This window comes from Ambystoma mexicanum, chromosome 2p (assembly GCF_040938575.1).
Source record: "Ambystoma mexicanum isolate Mex_15411 chromosome 2p, UKY_AmexF1_1, whole genome shotgun sequence".
Taxonomy (NCBI): domain Eukaryota; kingdom Metazoa; phylum Chordata; class Amphibia; order Caudata; family Ambystomatidae; genus Ambystoma; species Ambystoma mexicanum.
This window is the reverse complement of record NC_090923.1, coordinates 556,826,568-556,854,045: the sequence shown is the minus strand read 5'-3', so window position 1 is coordinate 556,854,045 and position 27,478 is coordinate 556,826,568. Positions and strand designations below refer to the sequence as shown.

At 49.3% G+C, this 27,478-nt stretch overlaps 1 protein-coding gene across 1 annotated transcript in view; it reads left to right on the top strand.

Annotated features, from left to right (window-relative positions):
• Window positions 1–27,478, top strand: part of LOC138566554 (protein mono-ADP-ribosyltransferase PARP3-like) — a 503,923-nt gene that overhangs the window by 332,345 nt on the left and 144,100 nt on the right. Inside the window, exons 4-5 of the mRNA XM_069644027.1 lie at window positions 1,939–2,136; window positions 2,702–2,840. Coding sequence (XP_069500128.1) covers window positions 1,939–2,136; window positions 2,702–2,840 — 337 coding nt within the window. The remainder of the gene's footprint in view (window positions 1–1,938; window positions 2,137–2,701; window positions 2,841–27,478) is intronic.

The window sequence follows — 27,478 nt, the reverse complement described above, 5'->3', positions numbered from 1 at the left end:
CTCTGGACCAGAGTATTATCGTAAAACGAGAAACTGAAGAGATGTCCAGAGAGCAAAACACTATTATTTACAAAAGTATCAAATTATTTTATTTATCATGATACAAAAATTTAAACAAGTCAATTAATGGCATTCTACTTTGTAGAGCATCAATAAATCACGTAACACAACAGCATAGATGAACAAATAACTGTGACTAAAATACATCCATCTCAACAAACATTCATAGTGCAGCATCCAAACCATACATCATACATAGTGACATTCAACCAACCAACAATGGCTAAAAAGATAACTAAATTAATTAACATTATTTGCCAATTGGGAGTGGGACAAACATTCATCACATCCCATTTGAATATTTCAATGTTTACAAATATATTAGACAAACAGCAATAGAATTCATTAAAAACAATCTATCACAAGGGCGGATCTGTGAGGAGAAGTGTTGTGTAGATCACATCCCTAAAAGAATAAACTCAACCGGTTTCGACGTAGAGTGTATAGTAAACAACGTCTTCATCAGGAGATACAAAGCGAGAAGCTGCAGAAAAAGAACATTACTACATAAATATGCGGCAGTGTCCCATCACATGAACTAAACTCAACAATAGATTGTATATAGCCACCATGTGCCACCTGTTACGAACCAATAAAACTAGACATTTGTGCTGGGGAAGTATATCTAAATGAGAACGACCCCAGAAGCAGGATTTTATTTAGAAAAGCCAGAGGCGAGGCACCGACCCTGAGAGTGTAAAAATTATAATTAAAATTAATAAGGTGCACCATAGGGGCCACAAAGGTCGAAATAACCCAGGCAGGAAAACACTAGACACCCCCACATGCGGCATAAAAATATCATGGCTGAATAGATGCAATATGCTAGACTAAACAGACCTTATATAAGTAGCCATTAATATGCAAAATGCCAAGGATGGATCGTATGCTGGAATCGTATCGCCAATGGAGTTATGACTAGTGGAAAATGAAAAATTGATTGAAGCACACATAAGGTAAAAAAGTGACTACAACAACCAAAGAAATCAAATGCGAGCGGTCAATTGTTACCTGTAGTTAACATGACACTGCTCTCAGTAGCCCCCTTCAAGGATTATGGTACGGTGGCTTTCTGGAGGGTGATGCAACGAAGCAAATCGTGTCAGCAGATGTACGCCTAGTGTACTAAAAAACAAAAAATAATATTAGCCTAAACCGCATATGACAAAAACAAACTAAAGATATCCCAATAAAGTCATATACAGTTAAAAAGTGGCTACTAATTAAAAAATTAGCTGGCTGCTGGCAGAAGTCTGACAGACGAACTGTATACACAGACTTAAGTACGTAAATGAGAAGTGTCTATGATACTGCAGGCTAAGTAAAGCACGAATCTTCATATACGAATGCAGCCGAATATGTATATTCATACAGACGACAAAACTTCGTCTCAGAACAAGGATAGTACAATACTAAAGCGGCAGTGTGAAGAGCGGCAGATCATATTCGTACTTACTTGAAGTTAACACCCGGATTGGCGTGGGCGGCTGGAGTTACTGAGCACAGCCTAGCCGTAAATCTCAATGGCCATCTACATCAGTATATACAGTCCTGATTATAGTACCCAAATTACTTGCCAAGTTTTGTAACCTAATCTAGAACCGCACCCTATATAGTATAACTCGGTGCATAGCACAATGTGTTAAACATGCTCCTGCTGCTATTGGAAGGCTCATTGTACAGCTTGCTGCTCTTTGGAAATAGTTCTTAGCTTGATCATATACCTAAATGTTAGTGTTCCTCCCAGGACAGTAATACCCCTTGCACTGATAATGGTTGGTTGTCTGTTTAGTTTTTGATCCAATATGTTTTGAACTGCATTTTGGAGAAGTGAATAACCGCCCTGTACCATTTGTCCCAATCTCTACTGCCATGTAGGGAGAGACTGGCAAGTCAAAGCTGACAAATTGTGCCTCCCTGGAAGATGCCAAGAAAGACTTTGAGAAGAAGTTTAAGGATAAAACCAAGAATAACTGGGCTGATCGTGAACATTTTGTGGAGCATGCAGGGAAGTACACTATGATTGAATTGCAGCAGGGGGATGAGGAAGACGGAGAAGCAGAGGTCACTGTGAAGGTGAGTGGCATACCCTGATGCAAACCTTGTCCACAAACTTCCCTGCAGCTGTACTTTCCATTTTCCTGGAGCAGGAGAAGATGAGGTGGAGAGAGGATTGGTATAGATATCTCAGGGAGGCTTTTCACAAATGTTTGGTTTCTTCCCCAGGCCTAGACATGGGAGGGGTGATTGGAGGGAAAAAGTGGTATCCCTCGGGAAAGGCATGTGGTGGCCTTCTGTGGCAGTGGAGGCATGTCACACACATGATGTAGTAGTTGTACAAAATTGTGCTGTTTTGCCTGGTGTTCCATTGGAGCATTTAGTGGAACAGTGATTAGATTGTCCAGCGAGTATATCATGTATGCATTTTCATGGGTTAGTGTGCCTGGCCATCATTGTGCATGGATGTTGGATTGCGAATCTGCCAAAGGGAGCCCAAAAAGAACCTTGGTTAGGGAGAGGAGCAGTAGGGGCACCTCAGTCTGGGAAAGTTTACGAGGGCTTTAAGGACTTCAGTTCATCTGGGTCCCTCTGGCATAGATCAGGCAACGTCCATATCCTAACCCTTTCCTCACTCCTTCAGGTGGACACAGTTGATGGGGAGTTACAAAAGGTAAAGATGAAGATCCAACCGTGTTCCCTGGACAAACCCACCCAGGATCTGGTGTCCCTCATCTTCAGCAATGACATGTTCAGGGAAGCCATGCAGACCATGAACATAGGTAAGACTCCTTGGGAGTGGGGCGGGGGGAGGCAGCCACAGAGACATTGCTGTGTCTGGTAGTGCAGGGAAGACGACCACAACGATAGCTCTGGGGAGAGGTCTGTAATCTCTGTAATGCAGCTCTTGCACATAGGCGGGATGCAGAGGACATTTATGCACAAGCCATTCGCTTGGGAAATGTTCTGTTGAGAGTAGAGGGTAAGCTAACGTCTCCTTGATTGTCTCTTTAAGGCACTCATTTGCTCACTATGGCGAAGTAAGCCTTTCTTCTTACCTTGCATCTGTGCCAGGGCTGCTTTCCTGCACATGCCAACCTCCTTTCCAGCTCCCTCGTTGTCTGTCATTCCTCCCCTCCCCTCCTCTCTGCCCACCCACACTGTGTTCGGATTGACCAGTGTTTTGCACCTGACTGGAACTGCCCCTGAACAATGAGAGCTTTTATATTATTACCGTGCTTTCAGGTGGCTCATTTGCTTGCTATACCGAGAGAAGCAGCATCAGCGAGGTAAGCCTTTCTTCTTACCTTGAATCCATGCCGGGGCTTCTTTCCTGCACATCTCGAACCTCTTTCCAGTTCCCTCATTGCCCCTCCTTCCTCCCCTCCTCCCAGGCCAGTCACACTGTTAGGATTGGCTGGTGCTTTTGCACCTGACCAGAACTGCTCTACATTAGAGACCCTCCTAGGGCAGCCTTTGCCGGGCAGCCATCGGTAAAGGGCAGCTCCCCTCCCTGTTTGCCCCGTTTGCTCGTGGACGTCTGAGAAGTCATCCTACAGCGACAACCAGGTAAGGTGGTATGGGCGGGGAGCACATCCATTACTGTGCTCCAGAAAACCCTGCCACTCTTATACTACTACTATTGTGAACTGTGCTGCATTCCACAGTTAGCCATTGGGCCTCATTACAATTGTGGCGATACAGTGACAACGGCACCAGTAGTGCTGTCGGTGCCGTTGTCACTGTACCGCCACATTACGAGTTCTGCTCGCGGGTGCCGCTCTGCATGCTTGGTCAGACCAGGTGTGCAGAGCGGCACCCGCGAGCAGAACTGGATGTTAGCAACGGTACCGTTATGAAGGGTACCGCTGCTACCATCCTCCCCATTCCCATTGAGCCCTCTAGGAGCTCAATGGGAATGGGGACGTACCGGCTCCGGCTCCTACGCAAGGGGAATTACCGGGTCCGCTGAGGTCAGAATGGCCCGGTAATTCCCCTTTCGCGGCACCCAGAACCGAAGCCGAGTTTGGGGGTAGCCATGCCGGTAAAAACAGTCTGGCTACCTCCGACCTCGTAATGAGGCCTATTGTGTTGAACTGTGCTGTGCCCTGTAGTTAGCCATTGTGTTGAACTGTGCTGCATCCCATAGATAGCCATTGTGTTGAACTGTGCTGCCCTCGATGGTTAGCCATTTGGCTTTGCCCTATAGTTGGCCAATGTGCTAGAGCACAGCACAGTTCAGCAAAAGCTAAGTATGAAGCGTGGCACAATTCAGCATAATGGACAACTATAGAGCACAGTATAGTACAACACAAGTTAACTTTGGAGCGCAGCACAGTTCCATACTTAGCTAGTGTTGAACAATGCTGCGCTCCATAATTAGCTCATGTGTTGTACTGTATTGTGCTGTATAGTTGTCCATCATGCCGAATTGTGCTGTGCCCCATACTTAGCTTGTGTTGAACTGTGCTGCGCTCTACTGTTAGCTATTGTACTGAACTGTGCTGAACCCCACAGTTAACCTATTATTGAATTGTGCTACGCTCTATAGTTAGCCATTATGCTGTGCTCCACACTTAGCTATAGTATTGAACTGAGCTGCCCTCCATAGTTAGCCACTGTGCTGTGCCCTATAGTTAGCAAGTGTGTTTCGCGCCACACTTAGCTGTAGTGTTGAACTGTGCTGCGCTCCAAAGTTAACTTGTGTTGTACTATACTGTGCTCTATAGTTGTCCATTATGTTGAATTGTGCCATGCTTCATACTTAGCTTTTGCTGAACTGTGCTGTGCTCTACAGTTAGCTTTGTGCTGAATTGTGCTGTGCCCTACAGTTAGCCATTGTGCTGAACCCCATAGTTAGCCTATTGTTGAATTGTCATGTGCTCTATAGCTGCCCATTGTGCAAAATTGTGCTGCACTCCATACTTAGCTATTGTGTTGAACTGTGCCACACTCTATAGTTGGCTATCGGGTTGAACTGTACTGCGCTCCATAGCTAGCTTGTGTTCAACTGGGCCGTGCGCCATAGTTGGCCATTGTTCTTAATTGTGCTGCACTCCAGTCTTAGCTATTGAATGCTGCACGTGTTCTTGAAACCAGCTGGGTTGTAGGCTAATACACACCTCTTGAAGCCAGCAGTATCATAAGTACTGCATATAATCTGGAACTAGACCAATTGTAGGCACTGAATATACTCTGTGATTAGCTGTATTGGAGATGAATGCGCTAATCTTGAAAGTAGCTGCACAGCAGGAACAGCTCTATTTGAACTACCTGTACTATAGGTCACACACAGCACACAGAAGTACATATTGTGACTGTTGGTCTCAGTTAGCCCAGCCACATTCCCAGCCACTGTCTGAACCTTAATACACTCCCATACCTCCACAGTGACCACCCTAAAAGCTGTTGCACCCTAATCTAACAGGGCACTGATTCCTCCCACTATTAATCGTGCAGAACTCAGTAACACGTAGTAATTCCTTGCCACACACAAAAGGTTTAGCTGCATTCAGTCCCAACTACAGATCAAATCTCGCTACCCTCCAATGCCACACCATAACTGACGTATATCCCACTGGACACTAATACCTGCCACTGGGAAGCAACACCAGGACACCACATGGAGGCAATCACCACTGTGAAGCAATACAGGGTTGTCACAGGGAGGCCTTTGCCACTCTGAACCCGACTTGAGCACAAATGCAAAACAGAGCTCACCACCGCACTACACACTCGGTCCGCACCAACCATAAAGGAAACAAGGACCACATGGAAATGTAACTGGAAAACCAGGAAACAACCTAACCACGCTGCCTTGCACACCTGCTAAACAATAAACTAACAACAAACATGAAAGGAAACTACAAAGCAAAGAAAATTTACCCGAGGACCCGCAAGCTGCCTAACAAAGAGGAAACCCGATCTAGGAAACTTACCTCACCAACTCAATACAAGCAATAATTTAAAAAAAGGAAAAACACACATCCCATGCCTCATCACAAGAAAGAAAAAGAAGCAAGAACGGAAAATAGAAAGTGGAGGGAAATTATAACCCAACATGATGGAACCTTCTCTCCAGAATTCACAACACATAGGAACCCAATGGTGACACCGATAAACGGACAAAGGATACAGACCAAGAAAAGAGCTAACACAGAATAATTCTCACGCTACCTCTCCACTGCAATGGATAACAGACAACCGGAAAACTATCCACATGCAAGAACACAAACTAACCTGGACCACACTAAGACACCGAACCAAAAACACCAAAAAACGGAACATCACAACCCAGATAACTCCTTGGAAAACACCCCCAAAAAAATCAGGAGGAAACTTGACTCCATAACCATTAACACCCTCTACATTACCAAAGACTGGAGTAAAGCACCTACGCTCAAACAACACACAACCCTGCACAAACCAAAACTAATCCACCACCATCAACATAATTGGACTACTCGAGGAAGAGATGGAACACCCAAGAACAATACCACCTAGCATGCGCAGCCAAGAGAGAAACCCCAGTAATGAAAACCTGACGAACACCACACTGACTGGGACACATGAAAGAATAGTCAACAACCCACAAGGGAAAATAGACAAATTAAACTGTAGCTTACTCAGATATATGGCTAAACGCAAAACAGAAATACACGACCTCCAAAAACTATCGCACACAAAGCCATACCGCACAATTTCAAACTAATACATGTCAACAGAGGACATCAGAGATGAGGCGGAATCACAATAGCACACAAAGAACACATCTGTGCCATGCAACTCCAGTCGACTGACCTAGAAGACTGCGAATCCCTCCTCGTCAAGATCTAACTCAAAGACCAAGCCAACATAGTGTTCCTTCTGATCTACAGCCTGCCATCCTACAACCTGAGCTTTGCGGTGAAACTTCGTAGATTCCTTCCCAAACTATCCACCGACCATGACAACCTTATCATCCTGGGAGACGGTATAAAGTGACTTTAACAAATTGAGAATAATGAAAAAATACTGAATTTTCTGTAAAAAGTATATAGGGGGTGGGGCAAGGGATTTAAACGGGTGAGGAGGGGTTTGGTGTTGGGTAATAAAGCAAGGGAAATAGGGGGCTTTGGGGTTGACCCCCCAAATTCAACCCCCCCAAAATTTGATCTGTTTTTGTTATTTTTAATTAGTTAATAAAGTTTTTGTTATTGTTTTATTCATTATTATCACATGGAACCCTGGGAGACTTCAACATCTGGTTTGGAAAAGAGAAAGAAACCACAGCTAACTCACTCTGTGCCCTCCTGGAAACACTTTAGTTAAAGCAAATAGTAAATGGATACACCCACAATGCTGGACACACCTTGGACGCAATCTTCTGGAGAGCAGGACTCTGTGCACCCACCCCACCAACACCAATGGTATGGATTGATCTCTATCGAATACCATTCTACATCAAACTTTAAACCCTCACACTGCCCGGAATTGCAATATTAGATGCCACTAGGAAATGAAATTGGAAGAGGCTTGACTCAACCAAATACCACCGAGCTGAACAGAATTACACCAGACTCATCGAAATAAATTCTCAACAACTGGATCCCCGAGGCCCTAGACCATCTAGCACCAGCAAAACCTTTCAAAGCCACTGCAAAAAAGTTGGCAGCAAGGTGGTTCACTGAAGAGCTGAAGGAACTCAACAAAAAAACAGAAATTGGAAAAAATATGGAGAAAACATTATAACCAACTAGACAAAATAAAATACCAAAGACAACTCAGATTATACAAATGGGCAGTCCTTAAGCAAAAAAAAAAACTACGGTACAAGAATCCAATCGGCAACCAACCCACATAAAGAACTCTTTAGAATCATCAAAGAGATTTAAAAAAATGTGTCGTACAACAAAAGCGCCATGCAAACACAAGCACTATAATTATGATTGTTCTTTTACTATGCGACATCACCAACTACCTTAGAACAACAATTGAAACAATACAACAGACCATCGATACAAACCGTGCAAATATAAACACAACTACTGAACCACGGATAACTGGCGATTTACCAACCACTACAAGACTCAATGGTAATGAGTGGGCCCCACCTCTAATCATATGTTAGTATGGCAATAACTGCCGAGCCGGCGGGCCATTACCGCTTAAGGTAATGCCCCGGGCTTTAAGTTACACGAGGGCTTTAACTGTGGCCCCGGGGGCATTACCTTAATGCCGCTCAGCGGTTATTGCCATTAATATTGCGGGGTCTGCAGTCTTCAGATACTAGTTTTCCCGAGTTTGCAGCCCCAGAATACTAATGCGCTGATGATGCCTTTTCAAGCAGCATTTCTTTTGCCGTTTGAAAAGGTGTTGTTGCAGTACACGTTAGTTCTAGGAACACAAGAATGCACGTGCTGCTACGTTAGTACGGAGCAACAGGGCGCCATTTTGGGCCAACTTGCTCCATACTAATGAATGGGACTGGCCACCTTGAAAAAGGGAGAAGGGACTACGTGTGGTCCCTTCTCACTTTCCGTCGTCGCCAGAAAAAGAAAAAAATTGAGTGTATCCGGCGCGCGATGCACATAATTGCATCCACAGGATTACACTGTGGTATGGCTCGGAAACAAGCCAATCCACGTTAAGTGGAACCCGTGGAATGTCGCTAGAGGAGTTTCTCTGTGTTACACACCATTGACGAGAAACTCAATGGTGCTAATTTTGTATGAGCTCCTTACGTAAAGTAATAGCGTAAAAGGCTTGCATATTTATTCACGTCACGGCTCATTTTCCTTAATTTGTATGGCAAGGAGGAGGGGCACAACATAATTTACGTTTCCCTGCTTCCTTCCTCTCCGCCATATAAATACTACAGCATTTGTGCCGGCATGGACTTTCATGGGGTGCAAATGCTGTGGATTCCTATGGAGTCCGCCTGCTTCTTGCTGGTGCAAAAAGCAGGCGTACTCCATAGGAATCCATTGTACACTCTGCTTGCCAGGCGTACATGGTAAGCAGCGATTATTTAAATTGCACAGTGGAGTGCAAACGGGCATCCTACAAAACGTGCAAATGAGGAATATTTGGTGGCGGAGATCTGGCTATGCTTAATTGTAAACGTTACAGATCCCCACCCTCACATTTGTGGGGGTCATATTTGTCACCCCTCCTTCTTGTTTGCAGATCCGCCAGAGCACCTGGGGACCAATTCCGTTGGTGAAGGTGCGCAGTACAAATACCTTTAACATTAACATTACAACGACATGGAAAATGAGCCCCAACATTTTTTGTTTTAAATGTCAATCCATCCCTGCCTCTCTGCCTCTCTGCCTCATAAAACCAACAATTCTGAGACCTCTGTTACACTGTACAGGAGTTCGAAATCTTGGCATACAGGGTTGTATGTACTGAACTGGATAATGTAGAAACAGAACAGAGCGGGTGTAAAGGCGGCTTCTGTACAGCCCTTTGGTGAGGGCGGTATAACCACTAACTTTAAGGTGGTAAAGCCCCAATCCAAAAAGGCAAGCCAAACCTCTCTGTGGCAGAACAGACTGTTGTATTTTCTTTTACCCGCATTGAAGCACTGGATGGGTTATGTGGTTACAAGTATATGAAGTTTGATTAACCAGGTTCCCATAGATGTCCACCTTGCTACTGGCAGCATTGTTGGGTGTTGGTCAGCCTTAGATACAGATGTGTCAACCCCTAGAGCAAAGGGATTTCTGGTGTGAGCCACATACTTGATTATATATCTTACAGTAAAAAGTCGAGAACATTTGAATTTGCCCATATTGTTAATAAAGTATATTTTTATTAATGTTTTCTTTTCTTTTATTCTCTTGCCATATACTTTTCTCTGTTCGTCTTTGTGCATCTCTGTAAAAACATTTATTAAGCGGTTGCTCGTGGCCGGCCACTCATATTATTGCCCTTGCAATATGGCCTCTGCATTTTGACGACACGCGCCTCTTAAAGAGTGCTTAGGAGAAGAACGTCTTTTCCTTTTTGAAATGAATTCGAACTGCTGTCCCAGGGTCTTCACCTGATCAACTGAATGTTACAAGAGCTCAGTCAGACCGCGTGTATTCGCCTCGCCTGGCCTGGCATGGCACGCCACGCTGTCGACGTAAAGTCGCATTCTACCTGTTGTGTAGTACCCCTCCCATGTGTGTTGCCCCTTTAAGGGGATGTGTCCCTCCGATGTACATTTCCCTTTTAAGATGGGCCATGACTGTGTCATGGCCCAAGCTAATAAAAGGGAGCCCTGCAGGGACGTGCAATAGAACGGCTGCAGACTCCCAAATGGAATTACCTGAGTTTGTCTCTCATTAAGGCCTTCAGGCCCACCCTGTGTACGCAGGGCCTGCAGGCAAGTTTGCCATGAGGCCCCCCTGGCAGCAAAAGGCAACCAGGATCCGCATGTGCAGGTAAGGCTAGCCCTGCCACCGCTAGTGGCATTGGGCCTCCAAGGTGCTGGTGTCCCATAGCACCTCACAGGGTTCTGGTGCGATGTCCATAACCAGCCCCCACTCATCAATCCCTCGAGGCACTGGGCCTCCAAGTTGCTGGTGTCCCATAGTACCTCAGGGGGCTGGTGCAATGTCCATGACCAGCCACTCCCCCATAACAATGGCGACGAAGAAGTCGACAACTCAAAGAAAAAGAAAAAAGAAGAGAAGACGACAAGCCCGCGAGTTACTATCCCTGCCCCTCACTTGCGCTGGTGAGAAAAAGGAGGCAGAGTGAAGAGAGGAGCGCCCGACCCCCACCGCAAGCCAAGATTGGCCTGCACCTCACTGCCTTCATTGCAGTGTAGGTCCGGGCCACCCTGTGGTGCACCGCATTCCGCCGCAAACAAAAGAAGTGTACGCCCAAGGGGGAAGGAACAGAGCGGCCGATGCCGCGAAGTAAATGACGTCTCCCGCCGGGACAGAGCGGTGCTGCCCGCCCCCAGACGAGAGGCAAAGAGAAGAGGCACCCTTTACAGTGGGTCCTCCCCGGCCACGGCCCTCTGCTCGTGCGGCATGGGGGAGGATCTAATCTGCTGCCCCAGTACGGCACCTGCCACCAGTGAAGGGAAGCATCTGTGTCGTGCCTGCGGCCCCGGGCGCATCCACCAGAGCTAATAGAAGACCTGCTGGGGTCCCCACTGTGATCCCGGGCCCGGCGGTGAATTAAATGAAGGGCTCCAGCCAGGAGCGAACAATAGGAGGTGGGTTCCCCTGCATGCAGGCGGCAATACTGTCCCGTGTTGCGGTGCCGCCGGAGCCCAGCATGAACCAAGGGCCTGCAGCAGTGAAATAGAAGTGCTCCGGTTGGCAGTGCTGATAACCTTTGCATTTGTCCATTTTGCATTTGCTGCCAATTATACCTTTGCGCATGCACCCCGCTGCGCCTTGCTACTTCCGCACAATCAATTGGCATGACACAGTAGTTCAAATGGCAAACTTGGCCGCAGTTTTATTTGCATGACAACAGAAATTTTTGTACACATTTGTGAACTTCAGTCTGCAAGTGTGGCGCTTGCTTTCCGGATTTCCCCTGCTTCCCCCTATACTTTTGTATAGTAGGCCCCCAACTCCCCCGACCCTTTGTACCTGAGCCTATCCTGCCCGTGCAGGTGTCCCTGGGTGGGGAGAGCGCTGTTTGTTTTGGGGGAAGCTGAGCCTTGTCCGTTACCACCAGACGCCCCCGCCGTTTAGGCCCCCAAGAGGCGCTGGTCCGGAAGAGCGAAGACCCATTCCGTTTCCTTCTGGCTCGTCCGGAGTCTATCATTTGTGCTTGGTTGCCCAAACACCGCCACGCCACTGAGTGGGTTCTCGCCCACTGTGGCTCCCCTCCTTCCTATCTCCTTCTCAAAATTCCAGTAATTTGGTAGAAATGTTCCAGAAAAAGAGCTCCGTTCCCTTCGTGGACAAGTGTACTCCGTCCGTTAGGAAGTACTCGGGTGTTTTCCGATCAATCAAGCCATGCCTGATCTGATGGAAACCCCTGCCCCTGCAGAATTTTGCAACGGCCCCGTTCAGCTTCCTCCTTGACTTCTCAACTGCTGCATGGCTCTCTGCCCCCCTCCATTGCGCCCGGGGAATACCTTCCGACCATACAATTTCAGTTTCGCCCAACTGTGCTGCGATTTCCTGCAATGAGCTTGTAATGTCCCTCAGCAGGACACTCCTCCCCAGGCTGGTCAGGTCGTTCCCTCCCAAGTGTATTACCAACACCTCTGGCTTCTACCGCCTACTCAGCAATTTCCATAGTTGCCCCTCTAGCTGAGCCCACTTCATCCCTGGCACCCCGTGCCACTCAATCTTGAACTCGCCGGCCGTCAGCGCCTCCTGCTGCTGAGTCCAGCTCGCTTTAGCCCTTGAGATGAATGAGTGCCCCACTACCCACACGGTATGTTTCCTCCTTCGTTGTGCTGCTGTGAAATGACAAAAGGAGGGAACGGCATGGTTAACTTATATTTTTGCGGGCCTGATATATATCGTTTGTAACATCCTGAAGACCATCTCCCCAATTTCTTGATGTCTTCCGGCCATGCCTGCTCGGGGACACTTCTGCCCCTACCACCTTTCCATCTTGCTCCACCTTAACCAGGGTGGGCCTGCTCCGGGACACTTCTGGCCCTGCCACCTTTCCACCTTGCTCCGCCTTAACCAGGGCGGGCCTGCTCGGGACACTTCTGCCCCTACCACCTTTCCATCTTGCTCCACCTTAACCAGGGTGGGCCTGCTCCGGGACCCTCCTGCCCCTGCCACCTGCCACCTTTCCATCTCGCTCCGCCTTAACCAGGGCGGGCCTGCTCCGGGACACTTCCCTGCCCCTGCCACCTTTCCGTCCTGCTCTGCCTTAACCAGGGTGGGCCTGCTCCGGGACACTCCTGCCCCTGCCACCTTTCCAACTTGCTCCTCACCCGCAATAGGTTCCTCACCACTTTTATTCAGCAAAATCTCCCCAACCAATTTAACCTTGCTCTGCCTGCCCTTGCAGGAGTTACCCTGTTGGGAGGGCGCCATTCCTGGCGGGTGAGGTTGAGCTGAATTCCTTTTGCTTGATTTTCCAAAACCACTTTGCCTCCATTGCCCCTTCTCTCACTCTTATCCCTTCCTTTCCTTTAAAGGAAGGCTCTACCTTTCCATATTCCTTATCATGTTGGCCCAATTCTCCTGACCCCTACTCCTTAACGGGTTGGTTGAGCTTTGTTCTTGCTATAGTCAACCGATACTTTCAAATGGGAGGTTCCCCATTCCATTGTCATGTCAGGCCCATTTCCCCCTTCTTAATCATCTGCGGATGGGACCTTTCCATTCCTTCAGCCGGCCAAAGCTCTCCCGCCGTAGACCCAGCAGCCTGCCTCCCCGCAGCTGATACTAGGCTGATGGGGTGCTGTTCCCGACCCCCACCATCTGACTTGTCCTTGCTTCCCATCAGCCACCCTTGGCCCACCTTCAGGCATCTAAGTAGCTTCTTATTACAAACCGCTCTGCTATCTACCCGATGAACCACGAACATTGTTACTTGTTTCTCGATCCCGGAGGGGTGAAGGCTGCGCTGGCCTTGCTGCCCAGGTCAACTAAAACCCCACTCCCAATGTTTAACGATGTACCCCACTGTATGCCTGATGGTAGTGGTAATACCTGACTCATGGCCCTCAATCACAACTTCGAAAACCCGGCTGCCCCCTGGGCCAGCCGCCACTGCAAAAAGAACCACGTTTGTCAGTGATTTAAATCTCCTACTCGCGCACACTCTCCAGTAAGCAGAGTCATTCCAAGACTCAAAACAGAACTGGCCTTCCTGACAGTTAACTCGTAGCCAGCGTACGGCGTGCCTCCTTTCCTTACACTACTGTACTCGGCGTGGGCCATGGGTTCTACCCCAAATGTACACTCCACCATCTACTTTGCTCGATGGGGCGCGTACCTGATACTGCCCTTAAACCCTGCTGCCCGCTTCAGACCCCGTCCCGAAGCATGCGACCCCTTGCGGTATCAAGCCCTCACGCAGGTTATTAACATTGCGGCCTTGCCGCCGATCAATTAATTTCGTAGTCTATTCAACCGTGGCATTGCCGCTGGTCCACCCACGGCTGCCCTAGGGGTCCGTTGTACTTACGCCCCTTCCGTGTATGAGAGCCCCAACCCTGTTTTAATAGTCCTAACCCCGCAACCCTTTTAAAATTCCGTGCCTCGAGAGGCCGGGCTCACATGATCTAAGGACACCTCTTTGACCAAAGAACACGTCCATTAGGTGTTCCAAAGAGGCTTTAATCCACACAACTGCCCTCAAAACTCTGGCAGCCTGGTTGTATTACCTGGCGTTCCTACACCCATAGAAGTACCTTTTGCACGGTCCATGAGGCAAGTGTGCATAAAATAGCCCCCCTGCCGCTTACCAATGTAAGGACCCTCTACTGCCACGTTTCCCCTATTGAGTGGAGCTGAGGCCATAAATCACCCAAGGAATACCTTACCCATTACGGAAAACCCATACGCGCCTCTACCCCAAACGTGCTGAAAGACCCCCATAATTTAGCATTTATATAGCGCCACGAACCCTCGGTTATTTGAACGCTGCTTATTATTACCCACGGTGTGTGGTGCTCATTTATCGACCTTGGAAGGATGAAAGGTTGGGTTTGGCCCTGCCGGGATTCGAACCTGCACTAGCAGGCTCTGCACGGATGTCAAAGCGAGCGCTCTACTCGCTGTGCCACTTGCCCGGCTCTTTGGTAACTACCGCACCGTACCGCCAATGAAGTTTGTAAAGCAGTAAAGCAGGTGATCACACTTGTCCCCCATTCAGCTCGTGGCCCGTGTGAGAGCCGCCCCAAGTCATGGAAACTCTTAACCCTTGCAGTTCTACACCACTCCTCCACACTGCCATACCCATATTGTCCATCTTGATAATCCTTACAACCTGGTACCTTTCCAAGATACAAATTGAGTTGCACAAATGTCTTTACGTTCACAAATGTTTTTAATTATCTCCTGGTGATCTCCCGGGGTATGAACCTGACGCTGCTGCGCCGGGTGCGTGCAACCCCATACTTGCGTGCACCTCTACCGCATGTTCCACTTAAGGAATTACCCTGAGTTATAATCGTGTCATTAGTAATCCTCGGTTTGAGGTCCTCCGATAGCTCACACTATCTGTGCCCCACAACGCTGTCCCCCAAAAGACCTTCCAAAATTTAAAGCCATGCCCAGCCCTTCCCCTGGTCTTCCCAAACCTCTGTGTGTTTGTCTTACGAGTATGTGTTTGCCAAGTCAATCGGCCCCCCGCTATGGCCTGGCGACCCCCGTTCAAAGGGGGGGGAGCCAGGGTGCCGCCTGTGCAGTAACCGCACCATTACACACTGCTGATAGCGGCAAACGCTTACTACCTAACATATGGTACCCGCCGTTCTGCACGCAGACATGACCGCATACCTACTCATTTATAACAATACACCGCAGCCTTATAGAAGTGTCCGCCGGACAAAGGGAACAATCGTGCCACCCAACAGATGTACTAAAGACAACTCCCCAAAAGCTTCCCGGGCCCCCTTGCCCTTCTCGACTGCATCGGTGGAGCCGCCTTGCAACTTTCCCCTTACAAAACTTGTATATGGCAACATCTTGGTAGTACACGCCTCGCTGCGCTCGCCTGCCCACATCATCATGCCCAGACCCTGGGGTAAATCCACTAAATGTGAATCGGACCTTCATCGGTCCATAACACGTGCCCACCTAACCTGGACAAATGAAACCCTTTTGTCAGTAAGCAAACGTAATACCCCTACAGCGCCAACGCTTGATGAGCGGCGTCAAAAAATGCCTTCCTTACAAATTACAGCCACGCTCCCGAATGCTTGCCGGGCACCCTTGCCTGCCCTGGCCAAATCGGTGAAGTCGCCTTGCAAACTCCCCCCCCCCTTTCAAACCTGCACCTAGCCCCCTATTTGCAGCACATGCCTCACGGCCCTCACCTGCATACTCCGCCGTGCTCGGAACACAGGGTAACTCGCATACCTGTATTACGGACCCTCCTCTGTCCATAACACATGCCTGTCTCACTGAACAAAGGAAATGAAAGGGGGTGCTCACCCCAACCTGTTTCCCCCTTCTTCATTGACTTTCCATATGAGAATGTTATCAGCACAATGGGCAACCTAATGTTTATATCTAGTGGACTACCTGCCACTTGGAGCATTTCAGCGCATTCCCATGCACCCGTACCTCCACTAGCTAATCCTCGCTTCCAGAACAGGCACAATGGGGGCATTATAATAACTGGCAATAACCCACTGCATGTCGCCACGCCACAATGCGGTATACACGCCATACACGCCATAGTACAAAATCCACAGCACACTGGAATCCCCCATAGCTCCAATACAGCACAGAACGCCAGCAGTGATGCACAGAAGCCATGACCTATAATAATGCAAGCAGCACAATAGATTGTATGCTGAAAAACCCATTCTCCCAGCTACTACACAAGCCGTTACCGTCATAATAGTCTCAGGCGACACTGCTACAGCAATTTCCAACGTTTTGTACCACTGTGGAATACAAAGGTTTCCATCCTACGTAATGAAGTGGTATTCATTATGTGCATTCGAGAAAGTCAATACGTTTAAATCAAGGGTTTTGCATAGAAAGCCAGCCCACTATTTACGCAGCCTACATGCTCTGTCCTTCCCATTCTCTGCCGCCACTATCCGCCCGTCAGTTTCTGGGCCTCACAAGGCTCCCCCTCCAGACCCCATGTCGACTTTGCCAATGGGAACCTAGCACTCCAGAAGAGTTGCCTCTTGGGACTTGGAGTTTACCCTTTGACAAAAGCTTTTGCTTTGAACCTCGCCCTTGTGTGCTGCGGCTATGAGGCCAGTGAAACATCGCTTCAGCAAATGGGTTGATTTGCATTCTTCGTCTCTCGGGAGACGTGGCCTGCGCCCATACGATGTTCCTTGATAACCTGCGCTGCCACCGATCCTTTAGGACCAGCTTCCCTGCGGAACGTTGCTCCCTCCATTACCCACTGGGATGCCCCTTGCTGCCCGGTACCTGCACAAGCCCACTACCCTGACTCCTGTAATCTGGGGCCCCTTTTACTCGGATTTTACCTTCCAACGCGGTTTGCGCTGCAACACACGAAGTTCCCTCCACGCTGGAACTTCACCTCGGCATACACCGGAACACTCCCTTCCCTCGAACGCATCTTCTCCTTTTCGTGCACCAGGAACCTGGACCAAGAACATCCCAAACATCTTCCAGCACACAAACGAAATCCTCTGCGTCGGCGGGGTCCCACTTCAGGAGTGAGATGACCCTGTACCCTGGCCCTGCTGCTTATAAGGTGTTCGCCCCGCCCCTTTTCTTTGTTAGCCCTTCGCGGGCTTTTTTGGGTTGCTTTGGCACTTTTGGCGCCGTTCCGCCCCCTGCCCTCCCTTTCCCAGGGGGAGGGTCATAGGTTGGAGGCGACATGACCCCGCAGCGGTTACAATGCTGCCTCCTCCATCTTGCTTTTGGGTCTTTTTCGTCGTCAGAGACATGCGGTGCTCAGGTCAGAGCACACAAATAAAGAAGAAAGAAGGCGGCATCACCGCCAATATCGGGCTGCCAGACCTACACGAGCGGTAGCACCTTTTCGACGGGTGCCACGCCTCCGACGGAGCCTCAGGGAAGAAATGAAGGACGTGCTCTGATCGGGAGCAGAGAACTAAGAGGAAGCACCCATAAAATCCTGAGCCGCTGGCGGTGAATGCTACTGTGCTCCGTTAGGAGCAGTGTCAAAAAAAAAAATGAATGCATGTTCCCTGACGGAGCTGATGCACACGAGCACCCATTGAGGGGCCGCTACCGTTAATGCACACCCAAAATGGCAGCCGCATGTGTAACACACGGGTAATGCGTCTAGTGGGCGCCGAGAAACAGAACGTTCCGAAATCAAGCGTTCAATCCTGAAATCCAGTTCTCTCCCCACTCAGATGCGACCTCGTCACCAGTGTTAAATAGTATAATGCAGCCCAGGTTCCCTCCGTAGTGAGGTCCACCCTGCCCGGTACCTGGAGGAATACACAGACACAGGTCTGGTTACTACAGAGTCCTGGACGCAACTGACTTGCACGGGCTCCCTTTATTGAACTGTGCATGCGCGGCCTCGTTGCGGCTCGCGCATGCGTGCATCACTCCGTAACACCTCCCATGTACATTGCCCTTTTAATAAAAGGGAGCCCTGCGGGCATGTGCAACAGAACGGCTGCAGACTCCGAAATGGAATGACCTGAGACCATCTCTCATTAAGGCCTGCAGGTTCACCCTGTGTAAGCAGGGCCTGCAGGCCAGGGTGCTGTTATGTCCCAGCCCTCGGCGTGCGCGCACAAGGGCTGGAGGAGTAAGCTAGGCCGCACGGCCTGTCGCGCAGCGCCAGCGGCAGCTCCAATAACTCGCACGCACACACGGGTGGATGGTCTGCCCCGGAACTGCCTCCCGAGCGCGGGGGCGCGGCTTTTATTCAGCACGCCATGCGTCACCGCGTAGCGGGACGCAGGGCGGAACATAACATTCCTCCTTTATTATAAAACAAACAAACATAACACTAACTTGCATCAACTGTGAGTGCAAACATCTGCTCACGCTCTTAACCAATGACCGTCCGGCCATAGGGTCCGTGGTCCAGGCACTTCACACTACCACACATAGTCATTTAGCTTGGCCGGCGGTCTCATGGCCGCTCTCAGACCGTACCGCCCTTCTCGGGGCCTGCACCCCCCCCGGCTCCTGATCTGGCTCACCTTCACTGGTCATGTCCTCGAGGCCGGGGGCCTCCAGCGGTTCCCAGGTTCCATCCGCCGCTCTTGTCTCATCCGGGATGGACCTAGGCTCGTCTTCGCTGGGCTGAGCGTCCTCCTCTTCCAGATGGCACTCACTGTCAGTCCACAGGTTGAGAGGCACCGCCTTGAACCATGATGAGTTCCTCGTCACTCGACGTTGTCCTCGGGTCACAGTCACCATGGTTCCGTGCCGATCGCTGACGGTCCATGGCAGTTCCTCGTATCTGGTGTTGAGTTTTGATTTGGTGGGGTTTCGTAGCATGACGACTTGGTCCCCCACTTGGTGATCAGACTGCCTCGCTCTTCTCTTGCCGCTCATGTGGGCATTGGCACTCCTTCTCCTCATTTCCGTGCGCTCTTCATTGACCTCATCCGGGGTCCTGCTTGGATGGTGCGGAATCGAGGATCGGATGACGGTACCGAACATGAGATCCGCCGGCGGTATGCCGTTTGTGCTGTGGGGGGTAACCCGATAGTTCCTGAGGAATCGGTAGAGGTCGATCTTCCATGGGCTGGCGTTCGTCTTGGATACCCTTAGCACCTTGTTAATGGTTCTCATGAAGCGTTCGGCGTCCCCGTTGGCCTGGGGCCACCTCGGCATGATGTGGTGATACTTTATGTTGAGGTCCTGCAGATAGTTCTTGAATTCCTCCCTGGTAAACGGTGGCCCATTGTCACTTTTGATGGAGGTTGGTAGTCCGTGAGTTGCGAACATTTTTTCTATGGCTGGAATGACCACTTCTGCTGCAGTGGATTCGACTATTTCAACCTCCAGATATCGGCAGTGGTCGTCAACAGCTACCAAGAGGTGGAGGCCTTCCCGTAGCTTGTAGAAGTCAATGCTGATGGCCTCCCACCGAGAGCGGCCGCGTGCCGCTGATAGAATTGGTTCTGGTTCTGGCGGGGCTCCTGTTATCTGACAGGCTAGGCACGTGCTGATGAGCGTCTCGACCCTTTCTTCGATCTGGGGAAACCATACCCTGTGCCGTATGCGGGCCTTCGTCCTTGCAAGCCCTTGGTGTCCTTCATGCGCTAGGGCCACTATCCTGTCTTGCATTCTGAGAGGGATTGTTATGCAGTTACCTCTTAGTATCACTCCGCCTTCTGTGACTGACAAGTCTTGCCGGACGGTGAACATGCCGGACAGAAACCCTTTTGCTTCCGCTGTTCTGTTGTGTGTGTGTCTCATGAAGGTTTTCCAGTCCCCTGAGATTATGGCATCTTTCACTAGATTGCAGCAGGGATCCTTGTTGGTTTCTGCCTCGATGTCTTCGATGCTCACCGCTTTTGGTCTCATTGCACGAACCACTTGGCATATATGTTCCTCTGTCTCTTCGGCCACTTGGATCTCGTGTTGGGTTGCCGCTCGCGGGTGCCTCGAAAGGAAATCCGCAGGGTTTCCACTGCCTGGTTGGTAGATGAGATCAAAGTCGTATTGCTGGAGATGTAGTAGCCATTTGGTGATCCGTGCCGGAGGGTGTGACGACGTTCCCATGAAGATGGGTGGGTAGTAGGGGTTTGTGGTCGGTGACTGCTGTGAACCGCCGCCCATATAGGTACAGATGAAAGTGCCTGCACCCCCACAGCACTGCAATGGCCTCTTTCTCGATGTGGGAGTACCTCTGTTCGGTTTCCGTGAGGGCTCTCGAGGCGTATGCTATCGGCCTTTTCTCCCCTTCTCTCGTCACCTGCATCAGGATGGCACCGAGCCCAACGGGGCTTGCATCCACAAATAGTTCTGTGGGCAGCTCGGTGTTGTAATACGCCATCTTGGTGTCGACGGACAGGGACTCTTTAATACTTTCAAACGAGTCTTGGCACTTCTGCCCCCAGTCCCACTTGGTGTTTGCTTTCGTCAGCTCCCGTAGTGGCTCAGATAGGGTGGCCAGGTTTCGAATGAACCTCCCGCAGTAGGTTGCCATCCCTAGGAAACTGCGTACTTCTGTAGGGGTCATCGGTGGGCTTGCCGCCTGGATGTCTGCGACCTTCTGGGGATCAGGGGAGATGCCTGTGCTGCCAAACTTGTAACCAAAGAAAGTGATTTCCGATCTGAGGAACTCGCACTTCTCCCTGTGTATGGTCAGTCCAGCCTCTTGTAGTCTGCCCAGTAGGGTATGAAGCCTCTTGAGGTGCTCCTTCCTGTCGGGGGCGTGAATCAGAATGTCGTTGCTCACGTTGAGGACCCCAGGGATGCCCCTGATGACCTCCTGGATAGTTTGCTGGAATACTTAAGCCGCAGACGAGATCCCGAAGCTCAGGCGTTTGTATCTCCTTAGCCCCAGATGCGTCGAGAATGTTGTAATGTAGCGCGAGTCTCTGTGGAGTTTGAGTTGATGATACCCCGCTTTCAAGTCAACTTTCGAGAAAACACAAGACCCTGTGAGGTCCGCCACGATTTCGTCGATCGTTGGGGTGATGTGGCGTTCTCGTTTGATGGCAGTGTTAGGTAGACGCATATCAATGCAAATCCGGACCTTTCCAGGCTGTTTAGGCTTTCGCGTGACAACCATCGGGGAGACCCATGGTGTGGGCCCAGTAACCGCCTCTATGATGCCAGCTTCCTCCAGAGCCTTGAGTTCCTGCTCCACTTGTTCTCTCATGTGGAAAGGTGTCCTCCGATGCCGTACGGCCTTCGGCGGTACTGTCTCGTCGATGTGCAGCCGGATGGTTTTGCCCTTCAAGCAGCCTATTCCATCTTGCAGCTTGGGGTATTGACTTAGCATTTTCTCCACCTCTTCGGCCTCATCAATGTGGCAGATGAATTTGACCACTCCCAGATCTTCTGCGGCGTCTCCACTCAGGAGGCTTTCGATTCCTGCCTTTACGACATATACTTTCGACCACAGTCTGTTTTCGCCGTGCTCCAGCGTGGTGCGGAACCTGCCTATGACTGGTAGGGGCTTCCGGCTGCCGTAGGCATACAACAGCGTATCCATGCTTTTCAGGACTGGTTGAGGCTTCAGAGTCTGAAATATGCTTGTGGGCATCACGTTCACCGAAGCGCCGGTGTCAATGGTCATGAGAATGCGCTGGTCTTGGACACTGACCATGCACTTGCGCCTTCGGACAGATTTTCTTTGTGTTTCTTGGCCTTGGCTTAATGCGGACACGAGGCATATCTTTCTTCCTTTCTTCTCGTTGCCTTGCCGGGATTTTGCTGCCCTGTCGAGATGTCATCCCCTTCTTCCTCCGTGGAAGAGTTGGCCACTGCGACCCTCCTGGCACTGGCCTGCTTCTTTTTCTCGGTCGCGTTTTTGTCTGAAATGTTCTGTGGGGGCTACGTGGAGGCACCCGATGATCTGCACACCTTTGCATAATGATCCTTCCTGCCGCAGGTGCCACAGGTGGTGCCTTGCGCAGGACAGTTGCGGCGGCCATGTCGTGGGCCACCACACCAGCCACACTCTGTGGGCCCAGGAATGCGCGGTTGCCACCTGTTCTGGCCATAGCCCCCACTGTATTCATCCCTCAAGGATTGTTTGTTGGTGATCTGGGCCACCATGGCTGTGTTGAGGACCGGTTGCAGTCTGTGCAGAGTGGCCTCCATGTTGGCCGCTGTGGTGTGGGCTAGTTCCCTTTGTCGTCCTAATTCAAGGATTCGTTGCAGGGGGATGCCTCTCTCGCTGAGAATTAGGCGCCTTAGTTTTTCTGAGTGTACGCCATTAATGATTTGCCTCCTGATCTCCCTCTCAACATTAGTGAACTCGCAGGACATGGCCAATTTTCTTAACCGAGTGTGGAAGGCATCCAGGGTCTCCTCTGCTGCCTGTATGGTGGTGCAGAAGATGAATGTCTCATAGTCCGGGTTCAGTTGCGGGAGAAAATGAGCTGTTAGGGCATCTTTTGCGTTTTGGTACGCATCTTGGCCATCGGCCACTTCCAAGGAGTTGAAAATGCGCAGTACCTCGTCACCCACACTGAGGAGTAGGTGCGCCTTCATTTTCCTGGCCGAAGTCACATCTTTGCACTCCATCGCCATCTCGAATTTCTGGATCCACAGCTGCCATCTGGGTCCACTCGAAGATGGGTCGGTAAAGGGGTCAAATGGCTGGACCATTGTCGATGAGCCTCCTTGTGTGCGAGGCTGTGGGGATGTCAGCGATAGGTTTGCCGCAATTCTGGACGGCATGGTGGGCCCAGGGGTGGATGTGCCGGTCGCCATGTCGACGCGTACCTGTTCAGTGCTGTCGTGATCTCTTCAGGCAACCACTAGCGCGGTGAAGTGGGGCCTTCCCTGGTGGTGCCTTGGTGTCCAAACGCTGTATCGAAGAGTTCAGGTGCTGGTTTTTTCCATGTGGATCCGATGCCACGTCGTGATGGGGCCCCTGGTGTGCGATACCAGAGGTGAGATGGCTTCACACCGCCCAGTCATCACTTGTAGGGCGAGTGATGATGAGAAGATTGAAGGAGAGAGAACATTTTTTTTTTAAAATTTTTTTTGGGCTGGGGTGGGTCACATGTGCGATTTCCCCCCCCCCCCCCCACCGGGTGTCCAAAAATGTGGCCGCGATGAACGTCGAGCGCGTGTTTGTCCTCGTTTCACCTCGTCGCCATTGTTATGTCCCAGCCCTCGGTGTGCGCGCACGAGGGCTGGAGGAGTAAGCTAGGCCGCACGGCCTGTGGCGCAGCGCCAGCGGGAGCTCCAATAACTCGCACGCACACACGGGTGGGTGGTCTGCCCCGGAACTGCCTCCCGAGCGCGGGGGCGGGGCTTTTATTCAGCACGCCCTGCGTCACCGCGTAGCGGGACGCAGGGCGGAACATAACAGGTGCCATGGGTCCCCCTGCCAGCAAGGCAGCCAGGGTCTGCATGTGCAGTTAAGGTTAGCCCTGCCATCCCAGAGGCACTGGGCTCCAAGGTGCTGGTGTCCCATAGTACCTCTTAATAAAGTATATTTGTATTAATGTTTTCTTTTCTTTTATTCTCTTGCCATATACTTTTCTCTGTTCGTCTTTGTGCATCTCTGTAAAAACATGTATTAAGCGATTGCTCGTGGCCGGGCACGCATATTATTGCCCTTGCAATAGGGCCTCTGAATTTTGACGACACGCGCCTCTTAAGGAGTGCTTAAGAGAAGAACCTCTTTTCCTTTTTGAAACTGAATGCTACAAGAGCTCAGTCAGACCGCGTATATTTTCGACGTAAAGTTGTGTCGCAATCTACCTACGAAGTTACCTTTCGCATCTGCTGTTTACAAATTCTAAAAGCGCAGAGTCGAATAGGGAGGTTGTTAAGGGATGAACGGTGCAAACAATGGTGATGTCCTTGCAAATTCAATTCCAAGTCAGAACCAGGAGGCGTGGTAAACCAACACTGCCACCTTGTGGAAATTAAGGGAAACGCACCCCTTGTGTGGCGAGGTTACTATTTTTGACCATTTACGGAGGTTACAGATTGGCTTTTATGTGAGACTTTTGCTCTGCCTTTCTGCAACTCACTGAAAAGACGAGCTTCCCATTTCCTGCATCTTTGTAGCGCGCCATCCTTGTGCTTTTATACACGTTTCTGTGTATAGATGTTTTATAAATAAATATTTTTTTGCTCTATTAAATAGCAACTTGCAAGGCTCCAAGTAAGATTTTTATTGGCGCCAGGGATATATTGATCACTATTTTTGAAGGTAAGAGTAAACAAAATTTGGAGCAGGCGGGTTTTAAAAAGTAATTCACATTTCCACTGGGGGATACTTTTTTATTTTATTTAGGCGAGTAAAATATATTTTAATTGTTAAGCGATATCTGTATATTTCTTTGCATCCAGTAATTCATAGAAATTAAAAGGTGCATATTCACCTTTGAAGTTCCCCTTCAAAACATGCAGTGCTAAGAGTAGAGCTCATTCCTGTGGCTCTGCTCTGCTGATGCCACTGATCCAACAGAAATGTCAGCATGTTAGATGGATAAAAGAAGTGCAGGTACTCACCAATCTAGGCTTTAAGTGGGCAGGGCTCAGCTCGGGAAAGGTAAATAAATTGTCCTGTGCCAGGACCTAGCCACGTCTCCCTGAACTATTTCCAATCTCCATTGGCATAGTCCCCTATTTGTCTGACCTTCTGTGTGTCTCGCTCTTCTCCCACTAACCATATTTGTCAACTTCTGTGTCTCTCGCTCCCCTTTTCCCCATTCAAGTTTTCACCCTCTCTTTCAGTCTCCCTAGAAGTATCATCCTACCTTGGCCTTGGCAGCATGGCACTCTGAAATGAGTAAGAGATTCGAAGCCAAAGCCAGTATACGGTTTAACTCTTAACCCATTCACTTGAAATCAGGGCCTCATTACACGGAAGGCGGTAATGGTTAACGGCCACCGTTAATGGTAACGGTGACCGTTAACCATTACCGCCTTACTACGAGGTCCCTTAGCGGGTTGGTGCTTTAACGCCTGCTTTTTGCAGGCGTTAAAAACCAACCCGCTAAGGGACCTCGGAGCTAATTACGGCACCGCAAAATTGCGGTGCCGTCATTAGCACCTTCCCCATTCCCATAGAGCCCTATGGGGCAGAAATGGGAATGGGGAAGGGCAATGGTGGAAGGGGGATTTACCGCCCCATCAACCTTGGAATGGGGCGGTAAATCCCCTTTCCGCCAAGGCGGTGCCGGTATTTTACCGGCATAAGCCATGGCGCTGATAGCGCCATGGCTCACCGCCTTCCGTGTAATGAGGCCCTCACTGAGTCTGTCAGCCTAATGCAGCTGTCTCTCAAAGCCCTCCATCAATCAGACAGATTTTGCCCTGTTTTGGCACCATTATTGTGAGGTACAAATGTCGGTAGGCTTTGAGGGACCGGACGGCGAAAGACAACTAAAACTACACTAATAACTATGATCCATGGGCAAGCAAGAGTGCCCAAAGACAAAAGCCACCCATACACTCTCACAACCCCACTGAAACCTACCAAGCGTCACAGAGTAACTGCGTCAATGAATCCATGATCAAATAGGAGTATAACTTAGCTTCCAGTCACACATGGCTTTTTTAGACCTCATTTACCACTCAAGAGACATTGTAAAATGTCCTTCTAAATATACCCCATCGTTGTGGAGGCTTTTCTTTCAAATTCCAATTTTTGCAGACAAGGCACAGTGAGATTACATTATTTGCCCAGGATCACACTATTTAACAAAGCGGTGAATCCAGGAGTTAAACCTATTGCGCAATTTAGGCACATTATCACATACCTTCCAAGCTCTAGTTGGTACAAATATTTAGGTGTTGGCTCTCAAGAGCTACAATTTGAGTTTACGTTTAAAGGACACACATTATATGGTAGAGCAATCTGACCATGTATGAATCCTTAAAGAAGCATGTTAAGCCAAAAGAGTGCAATGACAGCTGTATTTTCCATGTCCAGAATGAAAGATAGTCACAGAATGTAAAATAATGAAATCTTGAAACATCTCTTTACTATATTGTCAGCACTTAAAGACGCACAGTGTAAGAAATTGTGTGATTATAGACACCTGCCCAAATTAACTTTTTTGACGCAAATGCATCATACATGCAAACGTTATCTATTTCATTTCAGAGGCAAAACTCCATTTCTGTTTTTAACTTTGTATTGTGGGGTTTGTAATCCTGGGTTTATAACGGAGGAAATACAGGACAACAAGCCCCGAAATGCAAACTTAAAACCAGGTCTGGATTGTTGTCTCCTGAATGGATGATGCAAGCATGATGCATGGTGTTAAGCAAATGTTAAAAAAGCAAAACTTTTGTCAAACTAACACACACCATGGACAAAAAGTAGTACACGCAAGTTTTATTTTTTTTCTCACTTGCATTGTCTTGAAAGAATACACATTTCTTGTAGGTAACTGGAACTGTGCGTGTGGGCTTTCATTGTGAAATGCCCCATTACCGTTCCTATCACCTGAACAGTTCTGCATTTTAAGTAATTGCAAGGCCCGTACGTTCAGTTTTCCTTTTGTTGTGCATTGAGGAAGTAAGTGGTCAGAAGGTGAGGGGTGCACGCCAGGGGAGGCTCCTGTTTGGATGGCATGACAGAGGCCCATCTGTAATGCTTGAGCGGACTGGCAACTCTGTGTTAGAAGTGGCAGCGTCACCCACCAGCAGTGTGGGTACTAGAAGGAGTACCGATGTGATGGGACACAGAGGGTGGGGGAGAAAGGAGGAGCGAGTGTAGCTTTCCACAGAAAAACCTATGAGGCCTTCTCGTGGCACAGTGTATTCAAATGCTATCGTTTTTCACTCGCCTTATAATTGAGTACTGGTCTTTCAGGTAGGAAAGGTCCCAGTGCTTAATATTGATACAAAATTAGAAGTGGCTGCCCTAAGAGCCCGCTAGGACCGGCGCATTTAAACCCCTCCAACCCGCAGATACATTGTACTGTTGAGGTTGAAAGCACGAGGGAAGGCACCTGTGTGTCTGTTAGGGCAATTTTTCTAAAGTCCAGTTATTTGGGACTTTATTAAACGAATCCTTATGCAATAGAGAACGCCAAATCTTAATATAGACCTGCAGGCCTAAGGTACTTGTAGGGTGGCAGAGCAGCCAGGCTTATTTTAGGAGGGAGAGAGAGCTGCAGGAAGGTACAGGAACTTGTAGCATACATATAGTGCAGAGACACTTACACACTAAAGTTATATGAAAATAA